General features: G+C 45.7%; 1 protein-coding gene across 6 annotated transcripts; it reads left to right on the top strand.

Moving 5' to 3' along the window:
• Positions 1 to 778: 778 nt before the first annotated feature.
• On the top strand, positions 779 to 18,768 carry AAR2 (AAR2 splicing factor). 6 transcript variants are annotated; one of them, XM_033095254.1, is made up of 6 exons: positions 867 to 914; positions 1,145 to 1,207; positions 1,353 to 1,643; positions 3,554 to 4,361; positions 8,200 to 8,429; positions 17,480 to 17,734. In XM_033095254.1, the coding sequence occupies exons 4-6, from the start codon at positions 3,605 to 3,607 to the stop codon at positions 17,645 to 17,647; spliced, it is 1,155 nt and encodes a 384-aa protein (XP_032951145.1). In that variant the 5' UTR covers positions 867 to 914; positions 1,145 to 1,207; positions 1,353 to 1,643; positions 3,554 to 3,604; the 3' UTR covers positions 17,648 to 17,734. The 6 variants fall into 6 exon arrangements, with proteins under 6 accessions (XP_032951146.1, XP_032951143.1, XP_032951145.1 ...); XM_033095252.1 differs by lacking the exon at positions 1,353 to 1,643 and having other exon boundaries at positions 843 to 914; XM_033095253.1 differs by having other exon boundaries at positions 874 to 1,207.
• Positions 18,769 to 19,426: the final 658 nt, after the last annotated feature.

Genomic DNA, 19,426 nt, shown 5'->3' with positions numbered 1-19,426 from the left:
TGCTTATTAGGGTATTGTAAGGTTTAGAAATCATATGCGAATGGCCTGCCCTGTGGATTTTGGACTTACGCAGCCAGCCCTCACCATCACATGAGTCAATTCCTTGCAATAAGTCTCATAATATATATCACCTATTGGCTCTGCTTCTTTGGTTGGACCCTGAGTGGTACAGCCACTCAGCACAGGGCGAGGCCCCAAAATAGAAGCCATTTATTAATACCAAATTACTGTCATTAATTAAATGCATAATATATATACTGAGCTGAACCTTTGTGCCTATTTTGTGCTAGGTTCCGGGGAAACAGTAGAGAACAAGACAGGCAGGTAACCACCCTCAGGGCACCGATATAGCCTGACTGAGTTATCAGCTAGGTCTGTCCTGCCAGAGGATATTGGGTGATTACGGATGGAGAGATTGACACGGTGACTACTATGGCTGAGACTGGTTCTCTCTAGTTTGGGAGCTGGGTTTCTAAGGCTCTCTCTTAGTCCTGAGTGTGGTTGGAAGCTGAGACTGGGTGATAATAAGCCAGCTGTGACACTGTCACTCAGGTAGAGATTGGCTGACCAGGACCATGACTGAGCATCTGACTGTGGCTACTGAGCAGCCATGACCTTGACCCCAGCTTCAGTGACCAGGACTGAGATCAAAGGACCATGGCTGGTGGATGTGTTTCTGGAGCGGGATATAAAAATGCACAGTTTGACGAAAGTTGTCATCCACGGCTCAGGAGCTAAAACGAGTTAACGAAAAGCAAAAGGTTTTATGAGGCGGAATCTGCAGGCGCGGACCGTTCCTTCCGTGACCAAGAGCTCTGCCGGGCCGCTTTTCCCGTGGCGCTTGTCCTACGCCTAAGCGGTACAACTTCCGGGGCGTTTCCGCTGTGTCTGCGCGGGGAGTGAGACCGAGGCTGGTGAGTGCGGTGGTTTAACTCCTCTGCTTCGTTGTCATTTGGCGGGGCCACCCCTCTGTCCCGCTCCGGATCACGGAGTGCCCTGAACTAGGGCGTCTCGCTGGGACAGCCGCGTCCCGATCTGTGGGCCAGTGGTGGGACGCCGATGTCTCTGCAGGCCTGTGCCCGAGAAACCGTCGCCAGTACTTCCTAGAGCACCCGGCGTAACTTCCCTTTTTTCTTAACTTTAGAACTTGGGGGCCCGACACATTGGCTACGTCCGACGTGATTCGGTCCGATTCTCTGTAACTTAGGTAAGGTCTTTCTCCGAACTGAGCCTTTGTTTCTCAACTGCAAAACGGATATCATGTTTTTATTATTAAAGCGTCTAATATGTGCTAGAGGTACAAAAAGACTGAGGTCTCATGGAGGTGACTGACAGCCCTCTATTAAATGTAGGCAAAATTGCAACCTTGATAAGTGAAATGAAAAGGCACAAGACGCCATGAGTGGATCACACAGGAAACCTGATCTAGCCCAGCGTCAAGGAAGCTTGACCGAGGAGGGAATATTGAGATCAGAAAACCGATTTGACAGAGAGGGGAACGAAGAGTTCTCTCTCCAGAGGAGCCTCCCGTTTGAGTGTCTGAAAAAGATGTGACTGGAACAGAGGGCTTGGTGGGGGATCGTGTTCTGAAACAAGCGTAAGGAGTTGCCAGGAAGCAGACCATGCACGCCTTGGAGGTCATGGTAAGAATTTTGGTTCTCCAAGAGCCACATGGGAAGCCACTCACAGGGTATTAAGTGTGGGTGGTGACATGCTTAGATTGGCATTTTGTAAAGCTCACTCTGGCTGTTGGATGGAGAATGGATTGGAGGGGCAAGCACTCTGGGTGAGGGATGTGGTAGCTTAGATTAAGGAGGTGGTGGAGAGAATTGGGTAGATGTGACTTTCTGCATTCCAGGGCTGCTTCTCTGTGCCAGGACATGTGTCAGCTGCTGAAGATATAATGACTAGTACAGGCTGGTGGAATTAGAACAAGAGGAATGTCATTATCAAGGAGGAGCATACAGGTGCCACTACTGTAAGGGAAAGTAGCTAATCGATGAGCACTTACTCTAAAAGCAGGAGCTGTTCATTTAGCAAATATTTATTTAAGTACCTTTTGAAATCAGGTTTGGGAATAGGAAGATGATGATATATAAATTATTTAGAACAGTGACTTTCAGACTTTTTTGACTGTGACCGATGGGAACAAATACACTTTACGTTGCAACCAAAAGGACGTACAAACCCACAAAGCTTCAAAAAACAGTGATTTATACTACACCCGCTGCGCTTTGATTTTTTTTAAAATTCTGTTCTTTTTGTTTTAAAAAAATTAATGCTGGTTGAGACTCTCTAAATTGATTTCTTGACCCATTAATGAGGTGTGACATGAAGTCTGAAAAAAAAATGCTGATGTAGAATGAGAGTCATTTGTAGTGTTTTTTAAGTTAAGACGGTAAAATAGGCCCTTAACATTTTTGGAAAAGGGTTAGTCTTCTGTTCCTCACTGTTTTGTTTGTTTAAAAGAAAAAGTAAAGAGAATTAAACAGGCAGTTGGTTCTTCTGTTTATGAAATTTTGGGCTCTTGTTCGTATGTCTGGCTAGATTGGAAGTACCTACAGGACAGTGACCGTCTTCCACTGGATGTTTTATTAAGTGCCTGGTAAAGATCCTGGCACAGTGCAGGCATTTAGTGATTATTTGTTAAACTGAATAGGTAGGTGTCTTAGGACTAGAAGGTTAGATGATTGTTTGGTTTAAGTTAGTTCATGTTGGAACCAGTCTTATAAATAAATACCACGCAGGCAGTGTTTGTCTGCCTACAGAATTTTTACAGTGTGTCCTCATGGGTTGTCCAGAGGTAGGTAAAATAAATGTTCTGAGCTCTTTCTCTTCTAAATACTGGTCCTAGGCCAGCCATGCCACCTGAATCCATTCTGGGCTAGTGGTCCAGAGCTGCCACTGACTAGGCCCTTTGAGAAGTTGTTTCACTCCTTGGACTTTAGGTTTTTATGCATAAAAGGAGAAGGGGAGGTTTGTGGTTAACAGACTCTTCACCTCCCCGATCTAGTGTGAATTTTAGATGCTGAGCATCCACTTTCCACCTCTGTCCATTTCTGGGCCTTCCCTGAGGTTTGTGGGAAACTGGGTGTATGCTTGATTTAATCATCCTTTTCAACTCCTGGGTTTCTCCAGCAATAGGTTAGGCAGAGTTATAGGTTAGAATGGACCATCCAGGCTTTCTCCACCTTCATCTTCTGTTGGGAGAGTGATCTGAGAGCAGATCCTAAGTGGACAATGAACAGAACACTGGCCTGGAGGGCAGGGTACCCAGGTTCTAATTTGTGTGACGTTGAACATGTCACTTCTCTTTCATGCCTTTGCAGTTATAAAGTGAGTGTTCTTGCTCATTAAACCAAAACACGAAAATCCTCTTCTCTCTTTCTCATTTTTCTCATGTATAAAGCTGATGTAGGGTTGTGTGAGGAGATAACTTCTGGGAGATAATTATGTCAGGAGTCTAATTCAGTATCTGACACATAGAGAATGCTCAGCAAATGAAGTATGCTTCCCCAACTTCTGATGAACTCTGATTTCTTTCTTTTTTCAGCTATTCTGAAAGACAAGAAGGGTTCTCCTTTTGGTCACCCACCACTGGTCCATGGCTGCTACGCAGATGGATCCTGAACTTGCCAAGCACCTCTTCTTTGAAGGGGCCACTGTGGTCATCTTGAATATGCCCAAGGGGACAGAGTTTGGCATTGACTACAACTCCTGGGAGGTGGGGCCCAAGTTCCGGGGTGTGAAAATGATCCCACCAGGCATCCACTTCCTTCACTACAGCTCTGTGGACAAGGCCTACCCCAGGGAGGTGGGCCCTCGGATGGGCTTCTTCCTTAGCCTGCAGCAGCGGGGGCTGATGGTCCTGCGCTGGAACGCAGTCCTGGAAGAGGTAGACCTCTCCCCTGCCCCAGAGGCTGAGGTGGAGGCCATGAGGGCCAACCTCCAGGAGCTGGACCCGTTCCTGGGACCTTACCCATACGCCACGCTCAAGAAGTGGGTCTCACTCACCAGCTTCATCACTGAGGCCACAATGGAGAGGCTGCAGCCTGAGAGCCGGCAGATCTGTGCCTTCTCGGAGATGCTGCCTGTGCTCTCCATGAGGCATACCAAGGACCGCGTGGGGCAGAATCTACCCCGCTGCGGCACCGAGTGCAAAAGCTACCAGGAAGGCCTGGCCCGGCTGCCTGAGATGAAGCCCAAAGCCGGGACAGAGATCCGCTTCTCAGAGCTGCCCACCCAGATGTTCCCGGCAGGTGCCACGCCAGCAGAGATAACCAGGCACAGCATGGACCTGAGCTATGCCCTGGAGACTGTGCTCAGCAAGCAGTTCCCCAGCAACCCCCAGGATGTGCTCGGTGAGCAGAAGCAAGGCTCTTTGGGAGTGGGCTAGGGGAGGGGTATATAGTAGGGGGGCTTTGGAGTCGGGGTACATCTTGGCTTATCTAGTGCAGTGGTTCCTAAAGCTGTCTAGGAGGCAGCCATGCCAGTACACTCATTAAAATACAGATGTCCAGGCCTCACTCCTGGAGACAGATTCAAGAGATTCCGAGTGGGGCCCCAGCAGTTTATCTGTCTACTTATGTAATGAAACAAGAACCCCAGGTGAGCCTGCTGCAAACAGTCCTGTGTGTGGGAACCACTGGTGTGACCCAGCCCCTCATTTTACAGAGTGAGGTTCATAGAGGGAAGGGATTTGGCTGACAAAGTGGTGGGAATGAGACCAAAGCCCCAGGATGCCGGTTCCAGGGATCCCACCTCCCTCCTCAGTTTGTCCCTGAGTCTCTCCAGGTGCTGTTTGGTCTGTTTGGTCTCTTTACTGGTTTAGACCAGCACAGTAACTTTTTAAAAAATTATTATAGTTTCTATGTTGTTTTTCTCCCTTATTGCACACATCATATATGTTCAGCATAGGAAAAAAATGCATTCCAATTTTCACATCCTGGAACTAATTGTTTTTTACATTTTGATGTATTTACTTTCCATCTTTTATATATACTGGGGGTGTCCAAAAAATGTATACACATGACTTGTATTCATCTGTTGTTATCGGTATATAGTGAGTATTACAATTTTAATACAGTTTTTTCCTTTCTTAAAATATGTATACTTTTTTTTGCAACCTCTGTATATGTATTTCATTTCATTCCTTATAAATTTCTGTGTGTTTTTTTTTAGTCTTTTTAAAATGATACATGTTTGTGTATATATATGTATGTGATCTTGTATAAAAACAGAATTGCAGTATATTATTTTGTAATCTACTTTCATATAAACATTTTTCCGTGTCACTGAAACAGTCACTCCACTTTAGTGGCTGCTTAAGTTCCATAGTTAATGAACCAGCCCTTTGCTGATGGACCTTTAAGATGCTACCATTTTACCTATTATATGTGTTCTCTAATGAACATCCTTATATATATTTCTGCATATGTTTCGGCTTGAAATTGTTGGGTCAGAGGGTGCAACCAACCAGGAGAAGGTTATGCGTCCTCACCAGCTGCTGGGTGGCTATTGCCCATCACCTTTGACGTGGCAATTTAGCAAAGGCCTCGTACAGCTGCATGGTTGGTCAATTTACAGTTGACCTTTGAACTACACAGGTTTGAACTGTGTGGGTCCGCTTACATGGGAATTTTTTTCAATACATACCTATACTATTTTTGATTCCCCAACTGGGAGTCCACAGATGGCAGAGGGCCGACTGTATACATTTGATCTATGTCATTTTATATGGGGGACTTGAACATCCACTGAATTTGGTATCTGCAGGGGTGGGGGGTCCTGGAACCAATCCCCTGCAGATACCAAGGAACAGTTAAGTTTTGGGGGAGTCAGAAGTTATATACGGATTTTTGACTGCGCAGGGGGTCAGCACCCCAACCCCCATGTTCAAAGGTCAACTGTATATTTCTTTGATTACTAGTGACAGCAAACATTCATGATACCTTTTTTTTAAAAAAGATTTTATTGGGGCAGGGGAACAGGATTTTATTGGGGAACATTGTGTACTTCCAGGACTTTTTTCCAAGTCAAGTTTTTGTCCTTTCAGTCTTAGTTATGGAGGGCGCAGCTCAGCTCCAGGTCCAGTTGCCATTGCTAGTTGCAGGGGGCGCAGCCCACCATCCCTTGCGGGAGTCGAGGAATCGAACTGGCAACCTTGTGGTTGAGAGCCCGCGCTCCAACCAACTGAGCCATCCGAGAGGCAGCTCAGCTCAAGGTGCCATCTTAGTTGCAGGGGGCGGAGTCCACCATCCCTTGCGGGACTCGAGGAATTGAACTGGCAACCTAGTGGTTGAGAGCCCACTGGTCCATGTGGGAATCGAACCGGCAGTTAGGAATATGGAGCTCTAACCGCCTGAGCCACCGGGCCGGCCCCCATTCATGATATCTTTAACAGCTATTTATATTTTTTCCTGTCCAGGTATTTGCATATTTTTCTACTGGAAGATCAATGAGAAATTTAAATATAGGGTCTTTTATATCATTGGCTCAGCTAATAAAAAGGGACATTTTAATGAGTGCATCTTAATGCGTTACACACTATTTTCATTTAATAAGTAACACTTGAAATTCTGGCTTAAAAATGAACAGAAATCATATTTTCTACCTCTTAAATATTTCAATTCTTCAGAGTAATCTTGTGAAAAGGTCTGTTACAGGGATAACTTTGTACGTTCATGACAGCTCTTTGAAGTTATTTCTGATCTCATAATTTAATTTTAGACTAGGCCAGAAATGCATGAATTTAAATAAATGCCCTAAATTCAGAGAATAAGCTCATATTTTCACAGACTAACCAGGAAAAGCCAACTGAAGAAGCACATCATTAAGATCTGTCATACGAAGAAATTTGACTACATGTATTTTGAAAATGTTGGTCAAACATCTAACATATATACACCCGGTAGCTAGCTAGTCACACAAATCAAACATAGTTACAGGCCTGGGGACAGGGAACTAGTTTTCCCAGGTGTCTGGAGGTGACAGAGATCAAACACCATGCATTGAAAGAGGTATTTGGTGTTGAATGCATCTGTTCTTTTTATGGCCCACATGTAGGTCCACAGAAGCCCTCATTAAATTGGAAGCCAGAGAGAGCATCTTTGATCAGCAACAGTAACCAGAGAGCCAGTTGCCTGCCCAAGGACAATGGCTTCAGGATCATCAGTTCTCTTTGTCTGAGTCAGGCTTCCAGTGGAAATGTGGGAATAATAACTAATATTGCTTGGGTGCTACTTTGTGCCATACATTATTCTAAATGCTTTACGTATACTATATTAACTCATTCAAACCTTCACTAAAACCTTCCAATAAGGAAATTGAAGCATTCACAGATTAAGTAACCTGCCCCAAGGTCGCACAGCTGCTAAGCAGTGGAGCTGAGATTTGCACACAGGCAGTTTGGCTCCAGAGGCCACACTCTTGGCCACCACCCTGCTCACAGAGATTAAATCACAGAGCCCAGTGATTAATCAAAGAAAAATAATCTGGCTGGCAAGCTAACCCTGGAACAAGTACTCACAAGTTTTCCCGTTCTGGTAGGCTCTAGATCTATTCCCACCCATTAGGAAAACTATTTTATCTTTCCATTTTTCACATCGCCGACATTAGGTGGGTGATCTTGGGCAAGTCTCTTGACCTCATCTACAAAACAAGGCAAATACCATCTTCCCTGAGCAGCTTGTGGGGTTGGGCTGAGGATCACGTGGTGTAATACGGCATTTTCCTGACCCGGGGGCAGACCATCTGCATCAGAATGAGAGCTACAAATACTGAGGCCCCATCATCCATCCTTAGCCAGGGAGTGAGGCTTGGGCAGCTGTTTTTAGCAGGCTCTCCTGCTCTCCTAGTAGTTCTGATAGGCAGCCGGGTTTGGGATCCACTTGGCATAATATCCATAGACAGTGTTTGTAAATTCTTTAAATACCAGGCAAATACTAGGTGTACCTCTTCTCTTGCAGTCTGATTTTACAGAATTCCAAAACCACGGTTTGGTTTTTCATGGCTTGAATTTATAGCCGTTCAGCAAACTTCTGTTGAGCACTCACTTGGTACAAGACCCCAGGCTAGTCTCTGCAGGAGTGACGAGGAGAAAAGGCCATTGCTGGCTGAGGTCCAGTGGACGTGATGGCCTTGGAGAGTCAGCTGGTGCCCCCTTCCCTCAGGACTGTTTCTCCCCTCTGTACCTTTCAGGTGAACTTCAGTTTGCCTTTGTATGCTTCCTGCTGGGGAATGTGTATGAAGCGTTTGAGCACTGGAAGCAGCTCCTGAACCTCCTGTGCCGGTCGGAGGAAGCGATGGGGAAGCACCACGGTCTCTACGTGAACCTCATTTCCATCCTGTACCACCAGCTCGGCGAGATCCCTGCCGACTTCTTTGTGGACATTGTCTCCCAGGACAACTTCCTCACCAGCACCTTACAGGTGAGCAGTCTTCTGCACCCTCAGAAGGGTTACCTTTTGGTTTCTTGCTGTTCTTTCATAACCCAAAGTTTTATTGATTTCAGTTCCCCAACCTTACACTGTGTCCTGGTTTTCTCTCTCCTACTCGACTGTAAGCTCCTTGATGCCAGAGACCCTCTCTCTGGACCACCCTCTCCCTGCGTCACCCCCAGAGTGCCTAGTGCCTAGCTTTGGGGTGCTTGGAATCACAACACTCTGCTTCTTTGAATTACTCAGCTCAAAACAGTCTTTCTCCCTGTAGCCATCGCTGCAACCCAATAAGACAGAGTCGGGAAGTTTGTTACTCCCAGGGAAACATCTGCAGCTCCTTAGATCTCATTGAGGCATTAAAGTAACTTTGATTTCCTATTCAAACAAAATGTGTCAGTTTCTGCAGAGATTCTCTGACAGAAATAGTGAAATTTGCTTTTAACTTGGCAATTAAATTTTCATTCCAAGTGGTAATTAGGGAAGAAGCTTCAAACAACTTACAGTCTTCATCCTGTGCTATTTCCTCCCTTTGCAAACAGATTGGCTTTCTTTATGTTCTTGGGACAGCCGCTGTCAGTTTCCATATTTTCTGTCCACGAGCTGCTTCTCCCTGTGTGTGTTCCCCACAAGGCCTGCTCCTTACAAGGTGGCTAGTCACGGACCTCCTACTCTCACCCGTGGTAAGGGAAGGAACGAATATTCATTGAGTGCCTGTTGGGTATCAGGTACCTTGTTTACCATACTATGTCGGTTTCCTAATTTAATCTCACTGGAACGCTGTAAATTAGGGAGGATTATTCCCATTTTACAAATGAGAACACTGAGACTCAGAAGGGTTAAGTCATTTATGTAAGGTCACACAGCAGTAAGTGACAGAGTCAGGCTTTGTGCCCAGGCTTGAGTTTTGGTTTACAGCCTGTGCTTATGCCCCTACATACTGAACACAATGTAGATCCCCCCAAAAGGATCCTTGATTAATAGTAGAGGAGACCCCATCGTGCCTGCTTCTCAGGAGGTCCAGAACACTTTTCTAAAAGCAATGTGCTTTTGGAAAAGTTCCTGTGAGCAGGCAGCTGACTTAAAACTCTGGCAGCTGGAGGACATGGGTAGACCGTGGGGATGAGTCAAACTGATGGCTGGAGCCGGGTGTATTCCACTTCAGCAGAGGTATAAAACGTGACTGGGTTGTGGGTGGCAGAGGAATAGGAGGCGAACTCGCCTCTGGCAGTGGCTGCAGCCCACAGGAATGTGTGCAACCCTCACGATGTGCGTCAGTGCCATTGCACAGACACAGGAGGGCCACACTGTGTTGCTGGCTGTCCCGACCATTGGCAGTGCAACCAACGCTGAGCTCTAATTGCTGAGCCTTTGTTGCCAGCAATGATTTACGAAGCAGAAAGGGCCCAGCTGGATTGCTGGATGCCCAGGAGGGGTAGCAAAGCAATGGTCGGAAGAATTCTGTCTTTGGACTTTTCACCAAAGGGTTCATGCCCTCAAGAGATTAGTTCATTGAATTAGCAAGTATTTTCTGAGCACCTGCTGTATACAAGGCCCTGTTCTAAGACTGGGAATATAGTGTAAGACAGAGTCCCTGACTTGGCGGCTTATATTTTGGAGGGAAAGTAAATGAATTTACCAAATAACTCGAGAAAGCGTGCAGTGTTTTAGAAGGCGGTCCTGCCTGCCCTGGTACCATTTCCCTAACCCAGGCCTCATCCAGACTACACCAGAGCTTCCATGCCTACCCGTCGGTCCGTCTGTCTCCCTGCTCCTACCTGACTTGCTGCTCTAAAATGCACATGTGATCCTATTTCTCTGCAGCTCTTCATTGCCTAGAAAGTTCAAAGCCCAAACATGGGTCACAAGGCTCATTCTGCCCTGACTCCTAACCTGTTCTCCAGCTGCTTCTTCTCCGTTTTCCCCCATCGGCTCCAGCAGCGGTGGTCTCCTTGCAAGTTCCCAGACATGGGCGCTGTTTCATGCCTTCTTGTTGTTGTTGTTTTGTTTTGTTTTTTAATTGGGGAATATTGGGGGACTGTGTTTCTCCAGGGCCCATCAGCTCCAAGTCGTTGTCCTTCGATCTAGTTGTGGAGGGCGCAGCTCAGCTCCAAGTCCAGTTGCCGTTTTCAGTCTTTAGTTGTAGGGGGCGCAGCCCACCATCCCATGCGGGAATTGAACCGGCAACCTTGTCGTTGAGAGCTCACGTTCTAACCAACTGAGCCATCCGGCCGCTCCTCTGGAAACTTAGCGGCAGCTCGTTGTCTTCAATCTGGTTGTGGAGGGCGCAGCTCACTGGCCTATCTGGGAATTGAACTAGTGACCTTGGTATTATAAGCACAACACTCTAACCACTGGGCCATCCGGCCGCCCCTGTTGTTGTTTTTAATTGTGGTAAAAAACACATCACATGAAGTCTACCCTCATAACATTTTCTAAGTGTACAGTACAATATTGGTAACTGTAAGCACAGCAGCTCTCTAGACCTTTTTCATCTGGGATGGCTGATGAAAATGGGTATAAAGTTTCGTGCCTTAACTGTTTTGTGTCTTCTTAACTGAACCTGATATTCCCTCTGCCTGGTATCTACTTACTTATCCTACGAGACGCTCTCAAGGCATGCCTTTCCGTGAAGCCATTCCTGATCTCTCTCCTTTCCATACTGTGAGCCTGCTTTATACTTGTTACTTTATATTGCACAGGCTGTCCTTGCTGAAATTCATGCATTGTCTGGCTAACTTCCCCCACTGAGCCCTGAAGTTTTACCCGAAGCCTAATTTTATTCATCTGGTTATTTTCAGCACCTCGTCAAGGCCTAGCTTTATGTTACTGGGTGTTTTTTTTGATGACTAGCGCACATAATTCCCGTGGCAGTGTAAACGGATGACCCTAATATGATTGGGTTTACACAGTGAAGTCTGATCAAAGGACATTAGCAGAGCCAAAGAGGGGTTGGGTCCTTCACACTGGGGTTGAAATTTGAGGGCCAGAGGATCAGGAATGACTTCTTTGGAAAGGGGGGCGTTTGACCATGAGCTTAAAGGATGACTGAGATTTCAACAGGCACAGTGTAGAAAAGGATATTACAAATTTTTTTTTTTTTTTTTTTTGTAATGGAGAGTTACGTTGATGCCATCTTGGCGGTGAGAATCCAGTCCCTCCACATGGAGGCACTCACTCAGGGTGTTTATGAGTGAATGAATCAGCCCATAAAAGCCTTCCTCAGCCAGCCACCTGCTTTCCCCCCAGGTAGTTGAGTAAGTGGAACTGGTTTTCTTACTGAGGAGCTTAAATGGCTACTACCCATGGAGAGGGACTGGTGTTTGTATGTATAAGCACTTAAAAGCAACCACATTAGCTTCTATAAAGTCAGCCACGTAATGGCCTCTGCCATTGGAAGCCCTTTTGAATAGATGCCACTAGTTTTACAAATCCCCTAGATTGAGTTTGAATAAAAATTATTTGTTTTACAAAAATAGATACAGTTTTTTCTTTATTTAAAGCAACTTGAGTCATCACAGTTTGCTTAAGACCCATAAAAGTAATCTGAATTTAATAGTATGTTAGAAAGTGAGTTATGTACAAAATAAGGATTCTTACTGCTGATTGCATAGCATTTAAGCATATAGTCATGTAACGTGGGTTTTTTTAATACTTTTAGTCAGAATGAGCCATATATGCTTTCCAGCTTCATTTCTTGCAAGTATTCTTTTTTTTTTTTTTTTTTTTTTTTTTAAGGAGGGTGCAGCTCACAGTGGCCCAAGTCGAGATTGAACTGGTAACCTTGGTGTTATCAACACCACACTCTTAACCAACTGAGCTGACCGGCCCCACCTCATGCTAGTATTCTAAATGCCAGCGTCCATCTTTAAGTCTTGAGGGAAATCATTGCCTCTGACAAGATGTCTATAGTATTTTATCATAATACCAGCTATGATAAGCTTCACCTACGTGCTCCTGCCATCCTCTATCACCTTTGCACACATACTGTGCCCTGTCTCCTTTAGCCCTCAAAAACAATGCTCAAAATTAAGGATATAATCCCATTTTACAGATGAGAAAACAGAGTCAGAGAGGGCACATAATTTTGCCCAAGATGACCAGAGCTAGTGCACGACAGGGCTGAGCTTTGATTTTAAAGCCTGTGGTGGGCTGTCACATCTTAGAGCCCCAGATGAAACATCCCAATTTCTTTAAACTGACCTCAGACATGATTCCTACTGCTTTTCACTTTCCTGCTAATCATGCTAAGTGATAGTCTTGCTTTTAACACCACTTTCTTCTTCTGCAAGTGGAAATAAAATGTTCTACCTCTGGCTAGTTTCATTCTAAGTTGATAATCATTTGGGGATTGAAAAAATTAGGAAGTTTCATCTTTTATGTCTAGCCAAAAAGTAGGATAAGACAGTGACTCAGCGATCTACCTTGATATTTTAAGTTTCTCAAGGTGACCTGACTGAACTCTATTTAACTTGGGTTTAAAAGAAAGCTTTTACATTTCTGACTAAAGCAATTTACAATTTAAGAATACACAGACTTAATGATGAAAGTAGTATTTTTTATATTTAAAGAAAAATACCCAATGGGTGTGCTTTTAGTTTTAAATAAATGCAGTTGTTTGTGAAATGTTATCCTATGTCAAAGTACTTTTGAAATATCCAGGATTAATCTTCCTATATTAAGATGATTCATTTCTCAGTGATGTTAAAAAGTGTTTACTTGTTTTTATTTCAGTAAATGAAATAACCAGGTCAATTCTCAGTTTCCTGAAAAATGCATAAAATTAATCAAAAAGTAACAGAATCAAAGTAAATTATTGCTTAAAAACTAAGTATTGTCTAAACATCTCCTTTTCTAAACTGTGAGGTTTTAAAATATTAAGTGTGTAAACTATAGGGACAAAAATAAAAATAGATGAGTGAATGTCAGGGGTGAAGAATAGGGGAGGGTTTGACCACTAAGGGGCAGCACGAGGGAGTTTTGTAAAGTGATGGAACTGTTCAGTATCCTGATTGGGGTGGTACATGGTCCTTCACACTCATAGAATTGGATACCAAAAGAAAAAACTATAAGCATAGGTCTATCTTGATTATATCACATAGTGGTTGCCTGACTATACATTTGTCGGAATGAATCGAACACTTAAATGGGTGAATTTAATTGTATGTAAATTACAGCTCAATGAAGTTGATTTTTCAAAAAAGTTAACCTGGGCTATACCCTGGATCTTGGAGGCCTGCAGAGAAGACAGTTCCAGAAGCACCTGGTCTCCAAGCCCCTTGGCTCCCCACAGGGCAATGCTGAAAATATGACGGATGTATTATGTCTGTGTCAATGCAAGAAGAAGGTTTTGGTGGGGGAAAAGGATTGCGATTTCCCTTTTTGGACTGGCTCTTGCTAGACCTTTATCACTTGCTCAGCATTTATCGCTGTTCTCATCTGTACAATGGGAATACTAATTTCCTGTCCTCCTACCTCTCAGGTTTGTAGTAAAGATTAGATTGACAAGTTCTTTAAAAAAGACAAAGCACTTTTCAAATTAGAAGCCTTATTTTTCAGACTGAAGGCTTCTGGTATACCTGCTTCTGGTTGATTTTACTACCAGGCAGTGTTTGAGAGATGGGTGGGAAGGATGAGTGATGAGTCTGAGCCCAGCCTGTTCTAACCTCTCGCTGCTGGCCATTGCCAAATGCAGGGCAATCCCTACGCCTCATTTTTGTCCTTTCAGTGACTGTCCTATGGGCCCCAACTCTATGCCTGGCCCTGGGTGATATGCTGTGTTGGACACACTGATAATTCGGACTCATTCCCTTCCCTTAAGGAGCGCAGATGACTGTGATGCAAGCACAGCGTGAGTGAGAAATGCCAGAAGGGAAGCTCAGGCGCAGTGCTGAGGGAACAGGTTAGAGCATTCATTTCAGCTCGGGCTTTTTATAGGCGTCACAAGGAGGTAGGTGGCTGTAAGCTGCTGGCATGCAGGAGCCTGGTGAATAAGCCACCTCCTCCCCAAGATGAGACCCCTATTCTGTCCAGCACCATCACATAATTATTGAGCAATTGTTTGGTGCTAAGCGCTGTACAAAAGTGAACCCAAAATGAATGGGTCCTTTTTATTCTTTTATTTTTATTTTTTTCCAAGGAGGGCACAGCTCACAGTGGCCCATGCGGGGATTGAACCAGCAGCAACTTTGGTGTTATTAGCACCACGCTGTAATCAACTGAGCTAACCGGCCACCCCTAATGGGTCCTTTTTATATGTCAGACTGTGCCAGGAGTGTGGAATGCAGGTGTGAGAAAGAGTCACTTCTTTGGCGTTGCTCCTCGTCTCTCGGGAGAGCTTAACTATAAATGGCCTGTTACCTAATTGAGATTGAGGCTATGATCGAGGTAACCCTGGGAGCTGGGGGAACATAGGGGAGCACCTGTTCATTCCTTGGTCTGGGAAGGCATCTTAAAGGAGGTGATGTCTGAGTTGAATCTAAATTATTAGCAGAAAGTGGCTATGCTGAAGAGGAGAGAACGGGTGGGCGGGTATTATAAGCAGGGGGAGAAGCCTGTGTGTGTAGTCACAGAAGAGGCTGTAGAGCATTGGGCAGCTGTTCAATGTGGCTGGAGACGAGGGGCTGCGTAGAGAGTAGTTCAATTTACCAAATAAGGAAGGGGGACAGGAAAAAGCTTTTGCTAATTTAGTTAGCAGGTTTCCCAGGACCTCTGGGGACAGACTCGTGGGTGTGCAGGGCCTCTGGAACTAATGCTGTATGAAACATGATTTCTCTGCCTCGCAGACCAGGCCCCTCCCCAGAGTTCAGCTGGGCTCTGTGTTCAGCGCTCCAGGGTAAGTTCCATCAGATAGGCCACCAGCTTCCCCACTGCCCTTTCGCCACCAAGCTCACGCAGCCCCTCTAATTAGTTATTGATCTGGTACTTTGTTGTGGCTATGCTTCCCACTCGCGTATTTAGTCAATTCCCAAGTGAATGAAACCAAATTCTGTAAATCCCCTTCTGTTTCCACACCCCTCCCATCACTCGGTCCCTGCTATCACTGTAACAAAATGGCTCCAAACACAGACCTCTGAGAACGAGCCTCATTCCTCCTGCTCACAGAGAGATAATGGAGAAGCAGGTGGGACGGATGTCGTCCAAGGAATCAGCCATAGAGAACACCTGCCAGGTCAAGAGCCTGGAGCCCAAATTCCTTCCAGGGTGGTCTGCATGCCGGTGAAGGCATGAGGGTGATGGAGATCAAAGAGCTCCTTCCACCGTCCTGCTCCTGGGTCTGGGGTGGTACCGCGGGGAGCCATCGAGTAGACTGGGAAAAACCTCCTTCCTTTCTGGATAGCTTTGGTTCCGTCACTGAATTCCTCTCAGCCTCGGTTTCTAAAAAATAAGCATCTGGTACGTCTTCCCAGGGCATTTGGAGGATCCACGAGGATGCTGTGTGAAACTTCTTTGAAAAACGGTAAAACAGTATGAGGAGGAATAATGGGTTTGCTGTTATTCTTAGAAAGGGTTGGGATCTGGGACGTCCGGGAATGGAATTTCAGATGCAGAGAAAAATTACTATTCTGCCCCTGCCCATGTTTGTTTTAGAGGAAACTGAATTAAAAAGAACATCAAAACGGAATTAACTTCCAGAATATATAAAGAACTCCGTAACTCAACAACAAAAAACCTGATTAAAAATGGGTGAAGGGCTTGAATAGACATTTCTCTAAAGAAGAGACACAAATGGCCAAATAAATACATGAAAAGATGTTCAACATCACTAATCATTAGGGAAATGCAAATCAAAACCACAATGAGATACCACTTCACACGCATCATGACAGCTATTATCCAAAACCCACAAAATAACAGACGTTGACGGGTATGGAGAGATGGGAAGCCTCTTTCGCAGCTGATAGGAATGTGAAATGGCACAGACAATGGTATGGTGATTCCTCTAAACGTGAAACAATTGCTTTACGATCCAGGAGCTCCACTTTTGGGTATATACCCCAAAGAATTGAAAGCAGGGACTCGAAGAGATGTTTTTACACCCATGTTCATAGTAGCAGTATGTATAATAGCCAAAAGGTAGAAACAGCCCAAATAACCATTGACGGATGAATGGAAAACAAAATGTGGCATAGACATACAATAGAATATCGTTCAGCCTTAAGAAGAAAGAAATTCTGACACAGGCTGCAACATGAATGAACCTTGAGGACATTATGCTAAGTGAAATGATGCCATTTCCACGAGGTACCTGGAGCAGTCAAAGTCATGGAGAGAGAAAGGAGAGTGGTGGCTGCCCTGGGCTGGGGAAAGGAGGAAATGAGTTATTTAATGGGTACAGTTTCAGATTGGGAAGATGGAAAAAGTTCTAGAGATGGATAGTGGTGGTGGTTGCATAACTGTGAATATACTTAATGCCATTGAACTGTACACTTAAACATGGTTAAAATTATAAATATTGTGTTACCCATATTTAACAGTTTATTAAATGATAATGTAAAAAATTGGTTAAAGTGGTAGATTTTGAGTTAGTGTATGTTACCACAATTTTTTTAACAGAACATCAAAGACAGCTTTTAAGGGGAATAGAGGCCTCAGACTGGCAGCCTGTGGCCACTGGGTTTAGAGCAGCCATTCAGCCTCATTGGCTTAGCGCCTGGGACTGTATGGGATCCAGGGCTTGCAAGCCACCCACATCTTTTTAGTACCAGCTGGTGTAGCTACTACCCCTTCCTCTGAGTTACTGCCCGGGTGCCCAGTAGATCTCCTCGGAGGGCAGGGCCGTAGTGATGATGGCCCCACTGGCCTTACTCTCAGTGGGGCATCTCTGCCCGAGATAGTAATTTTCCATTCTTGTCCTGCCCCAGCTTCTCAGCTGTGTTTGGACCTTCCTTCTTGGTTTGGGGGGAGCACAGCAGGTGTCCTGGGCCTGTGCCACCAGCAGCTGATCTACCCACCCCAGAGAGCTGAACACCATGAGGAAATTTCCACAGCTTTCTCGGCTCCCTCTGTGTTCTCAGGAGTGACTTATGCTCTGTTCTCTGTAGGTTTTCTTTTCCTCCGCCCGCAGCATTGCCGTGGATGCCACCCTGAGGCGGAAAGCTGAGAAGTTCCAGGCGCACTTGACCAAGAAATTTCGGTGGGACTTTGAGGCAGAGCCTGAGGACTGCGCCCCGGTGGTGGTGGAGCTCCCCGAGGGTGTGGAGACCGGCTAATGGGGAACGCCCTCAGCCAGGGGAGCCCCCCTCCCACACGGCTGCAGGCCTGGCCTCTGCACCCTACCCCTCCCTACTGGGACCTGCAAAGATCCCTCCTTCACCAGCAAATCCGTTCCTTCCGTGCCAAAGAGGCTGTACCATCCTGAAGGCACATTCGTGGGTTCCCTGTCAGCCTGGCGTTGGTGCTAACCTGACTGAATTCCCATGGAAACTCTTGGGAGAGACCTGCCTCAACAACAGCCTGCTTCCTTCTGAAAAGAAACTGAGCTGAAAGCCCAAGAGAACTGATGGCTGATTCCACAGGATGGTTATTAAACAAGAAACCCTGGACTGCTGAGGGGTCTGAAATATCAGTGACTTTTTAAAAGTTAAACAGGGCAGTAGGGAGATGAGCCAGAATTTCTGCCTGCCCCTTGTTGAATGGGAATACATCACAGAACACGTGGGCATGTGACTGCTCAAGAGCCCCGGATTGGGAGGGGCGTAACACAGAAGACAGTTGAGTTGAGTGTGACAAGTCATCAGTTTTTGCTTTGTCCATCTAAGTCCCTTTCTCCTCCTGTCCAGAGGTCCCAGTGGGTAATCTTCCAAGATTGTTGTGACCCCTGACCCCAGGGGCCCTGCTGGTGCCACGCCTCTCCCATCTGTTCCATTCTGAGGCCTCAGACCCAGAAGTGGGACTAGGCAACCCTCCTGTACGGCCCCTTTCCTCGCCAGAGCCGCCATGACAGTTTCTGATGACCTGGAGATTCAACCACAAAGAGAAAGGTTCTTGCTCCGGACAGGCTTCTTTGGCCCTGTGGGAGTTCAGAGCTCTAGAGATGCCCGGTAAGCTTAGTTCTTTCCAGTCCTGCGGTGGTGCTGTCGGCCACAGGGGTATTGACACCCCAGTTTCCTGGGGGTCCTAAGGGGTGCCCATTCTGCACACAGGCCTTGCCACCCTGACTTCAAGCTGTTGTACTATGATCACAGCCCACGTGCTGTTCTTTCCCAAGGCTATGGCTCACACCAGGTTTCTGAATGAGAATTCCTGCTGGTTAAGACTTTGGTCACTTGTTTCCTTGGAGATGGTTTTTCAAGAGCGTAATGCGCATTAAAGTCTTTGAGTTGAGACCAAATCCCCTTGTGTGAGTCTCTCTTGCAGTTAATCTGCCCAGTTCCCAGAGTAGCCAGGCTATGGTCCATAGACACACATCTGCCCCCAGAGCACCAGGAGACCCTGCCCAACCTCTGCAGTCTCTAGAGGAGGCAAGCAGCCTGCATTGCCCGTTACCAGTGGGGCTTCCGAGACAGGCACACCTGGCACTGAGGCCCTGGACCTGTGTAATAACCAGAAGTTTCTCCCTGTGTGCATTTGCTATTCTTTTCCTCCCCGAAACCCACTCATCAGAACTACCTGGGGAGCTTGTTAAAAGTGCAGATTCCGAAAGAACGAAGCCCTGATCCGTGCTACAGCTTTGTGAACCTTGAAGACACTGGGCTGAGTGAAAGAAGCCAGACATAAAAGGACACGTTATATGATTCCATTCATATGAATTGTCTAGAATAGGCAAGTCAGACAGATTAGTGGTTGCCAGGGAACGAGAGAGTGGGGAATGGGGAGTGACTGCTCCTGGGTACGGGGTTTCTTTTTGGGGTGATGCAAGGTTCTGGAATTAGTGGTAATGGTTGCACAGCTTTATGAATATACTAAAAACCAGTAAAAGTATACACTTTAAAATGGTGAATTTTACGGTGTACAAATTACATCAATAAAAATTTTTAAAGTGCAGATTC

The sequence above is a fragment of the Rhinolophus ferrumequinum genome, chromosome 23 (assembly GCF_004115265.2).
Source record: "Rhinolophus ferrumequinum isolate MPI-CBG mRhiFer1 chromosome 23, mRhiFer1_v1.p, whole genome shotgun sequence".
Lineage (NCBI taxonomy): Eukaryota > Metazoa > Chordata > Mammalia > Chiroptera > Rhinolophidae > Rhinolophus > Rhinolophus ferrumequinum.
Note: the sequence above shows the minus strand (reverse complement) of the source record. Positions and strands in the feature narration are given on the sequence as shown.

Bases quoted from the DNA above. Each gene is read 5' to 3' on its own strand.
- AAR2 (XM_033095256.1), top strand. From the start codon at position 3,605: ATGGCTGCTACGCAGATGGATCCTGAACTTGCCAAGCACCTCTTCTTT. The intron at 4,362-8,199 runs GTGAGCAGAAGC...TGTACCTTTCAG, and splicing joins CAACCCCCAGGATGTGCTCG to GTGAACTTCAGTTTGCCTTT. The intron at 8,430-17,479 runs GTGAGCAGTCTT...TGTTCTCTGTAG, and splicing joins TCCTCACCAGCACCTTACAG to GTTTTCTTTTCCTCCGCCCG.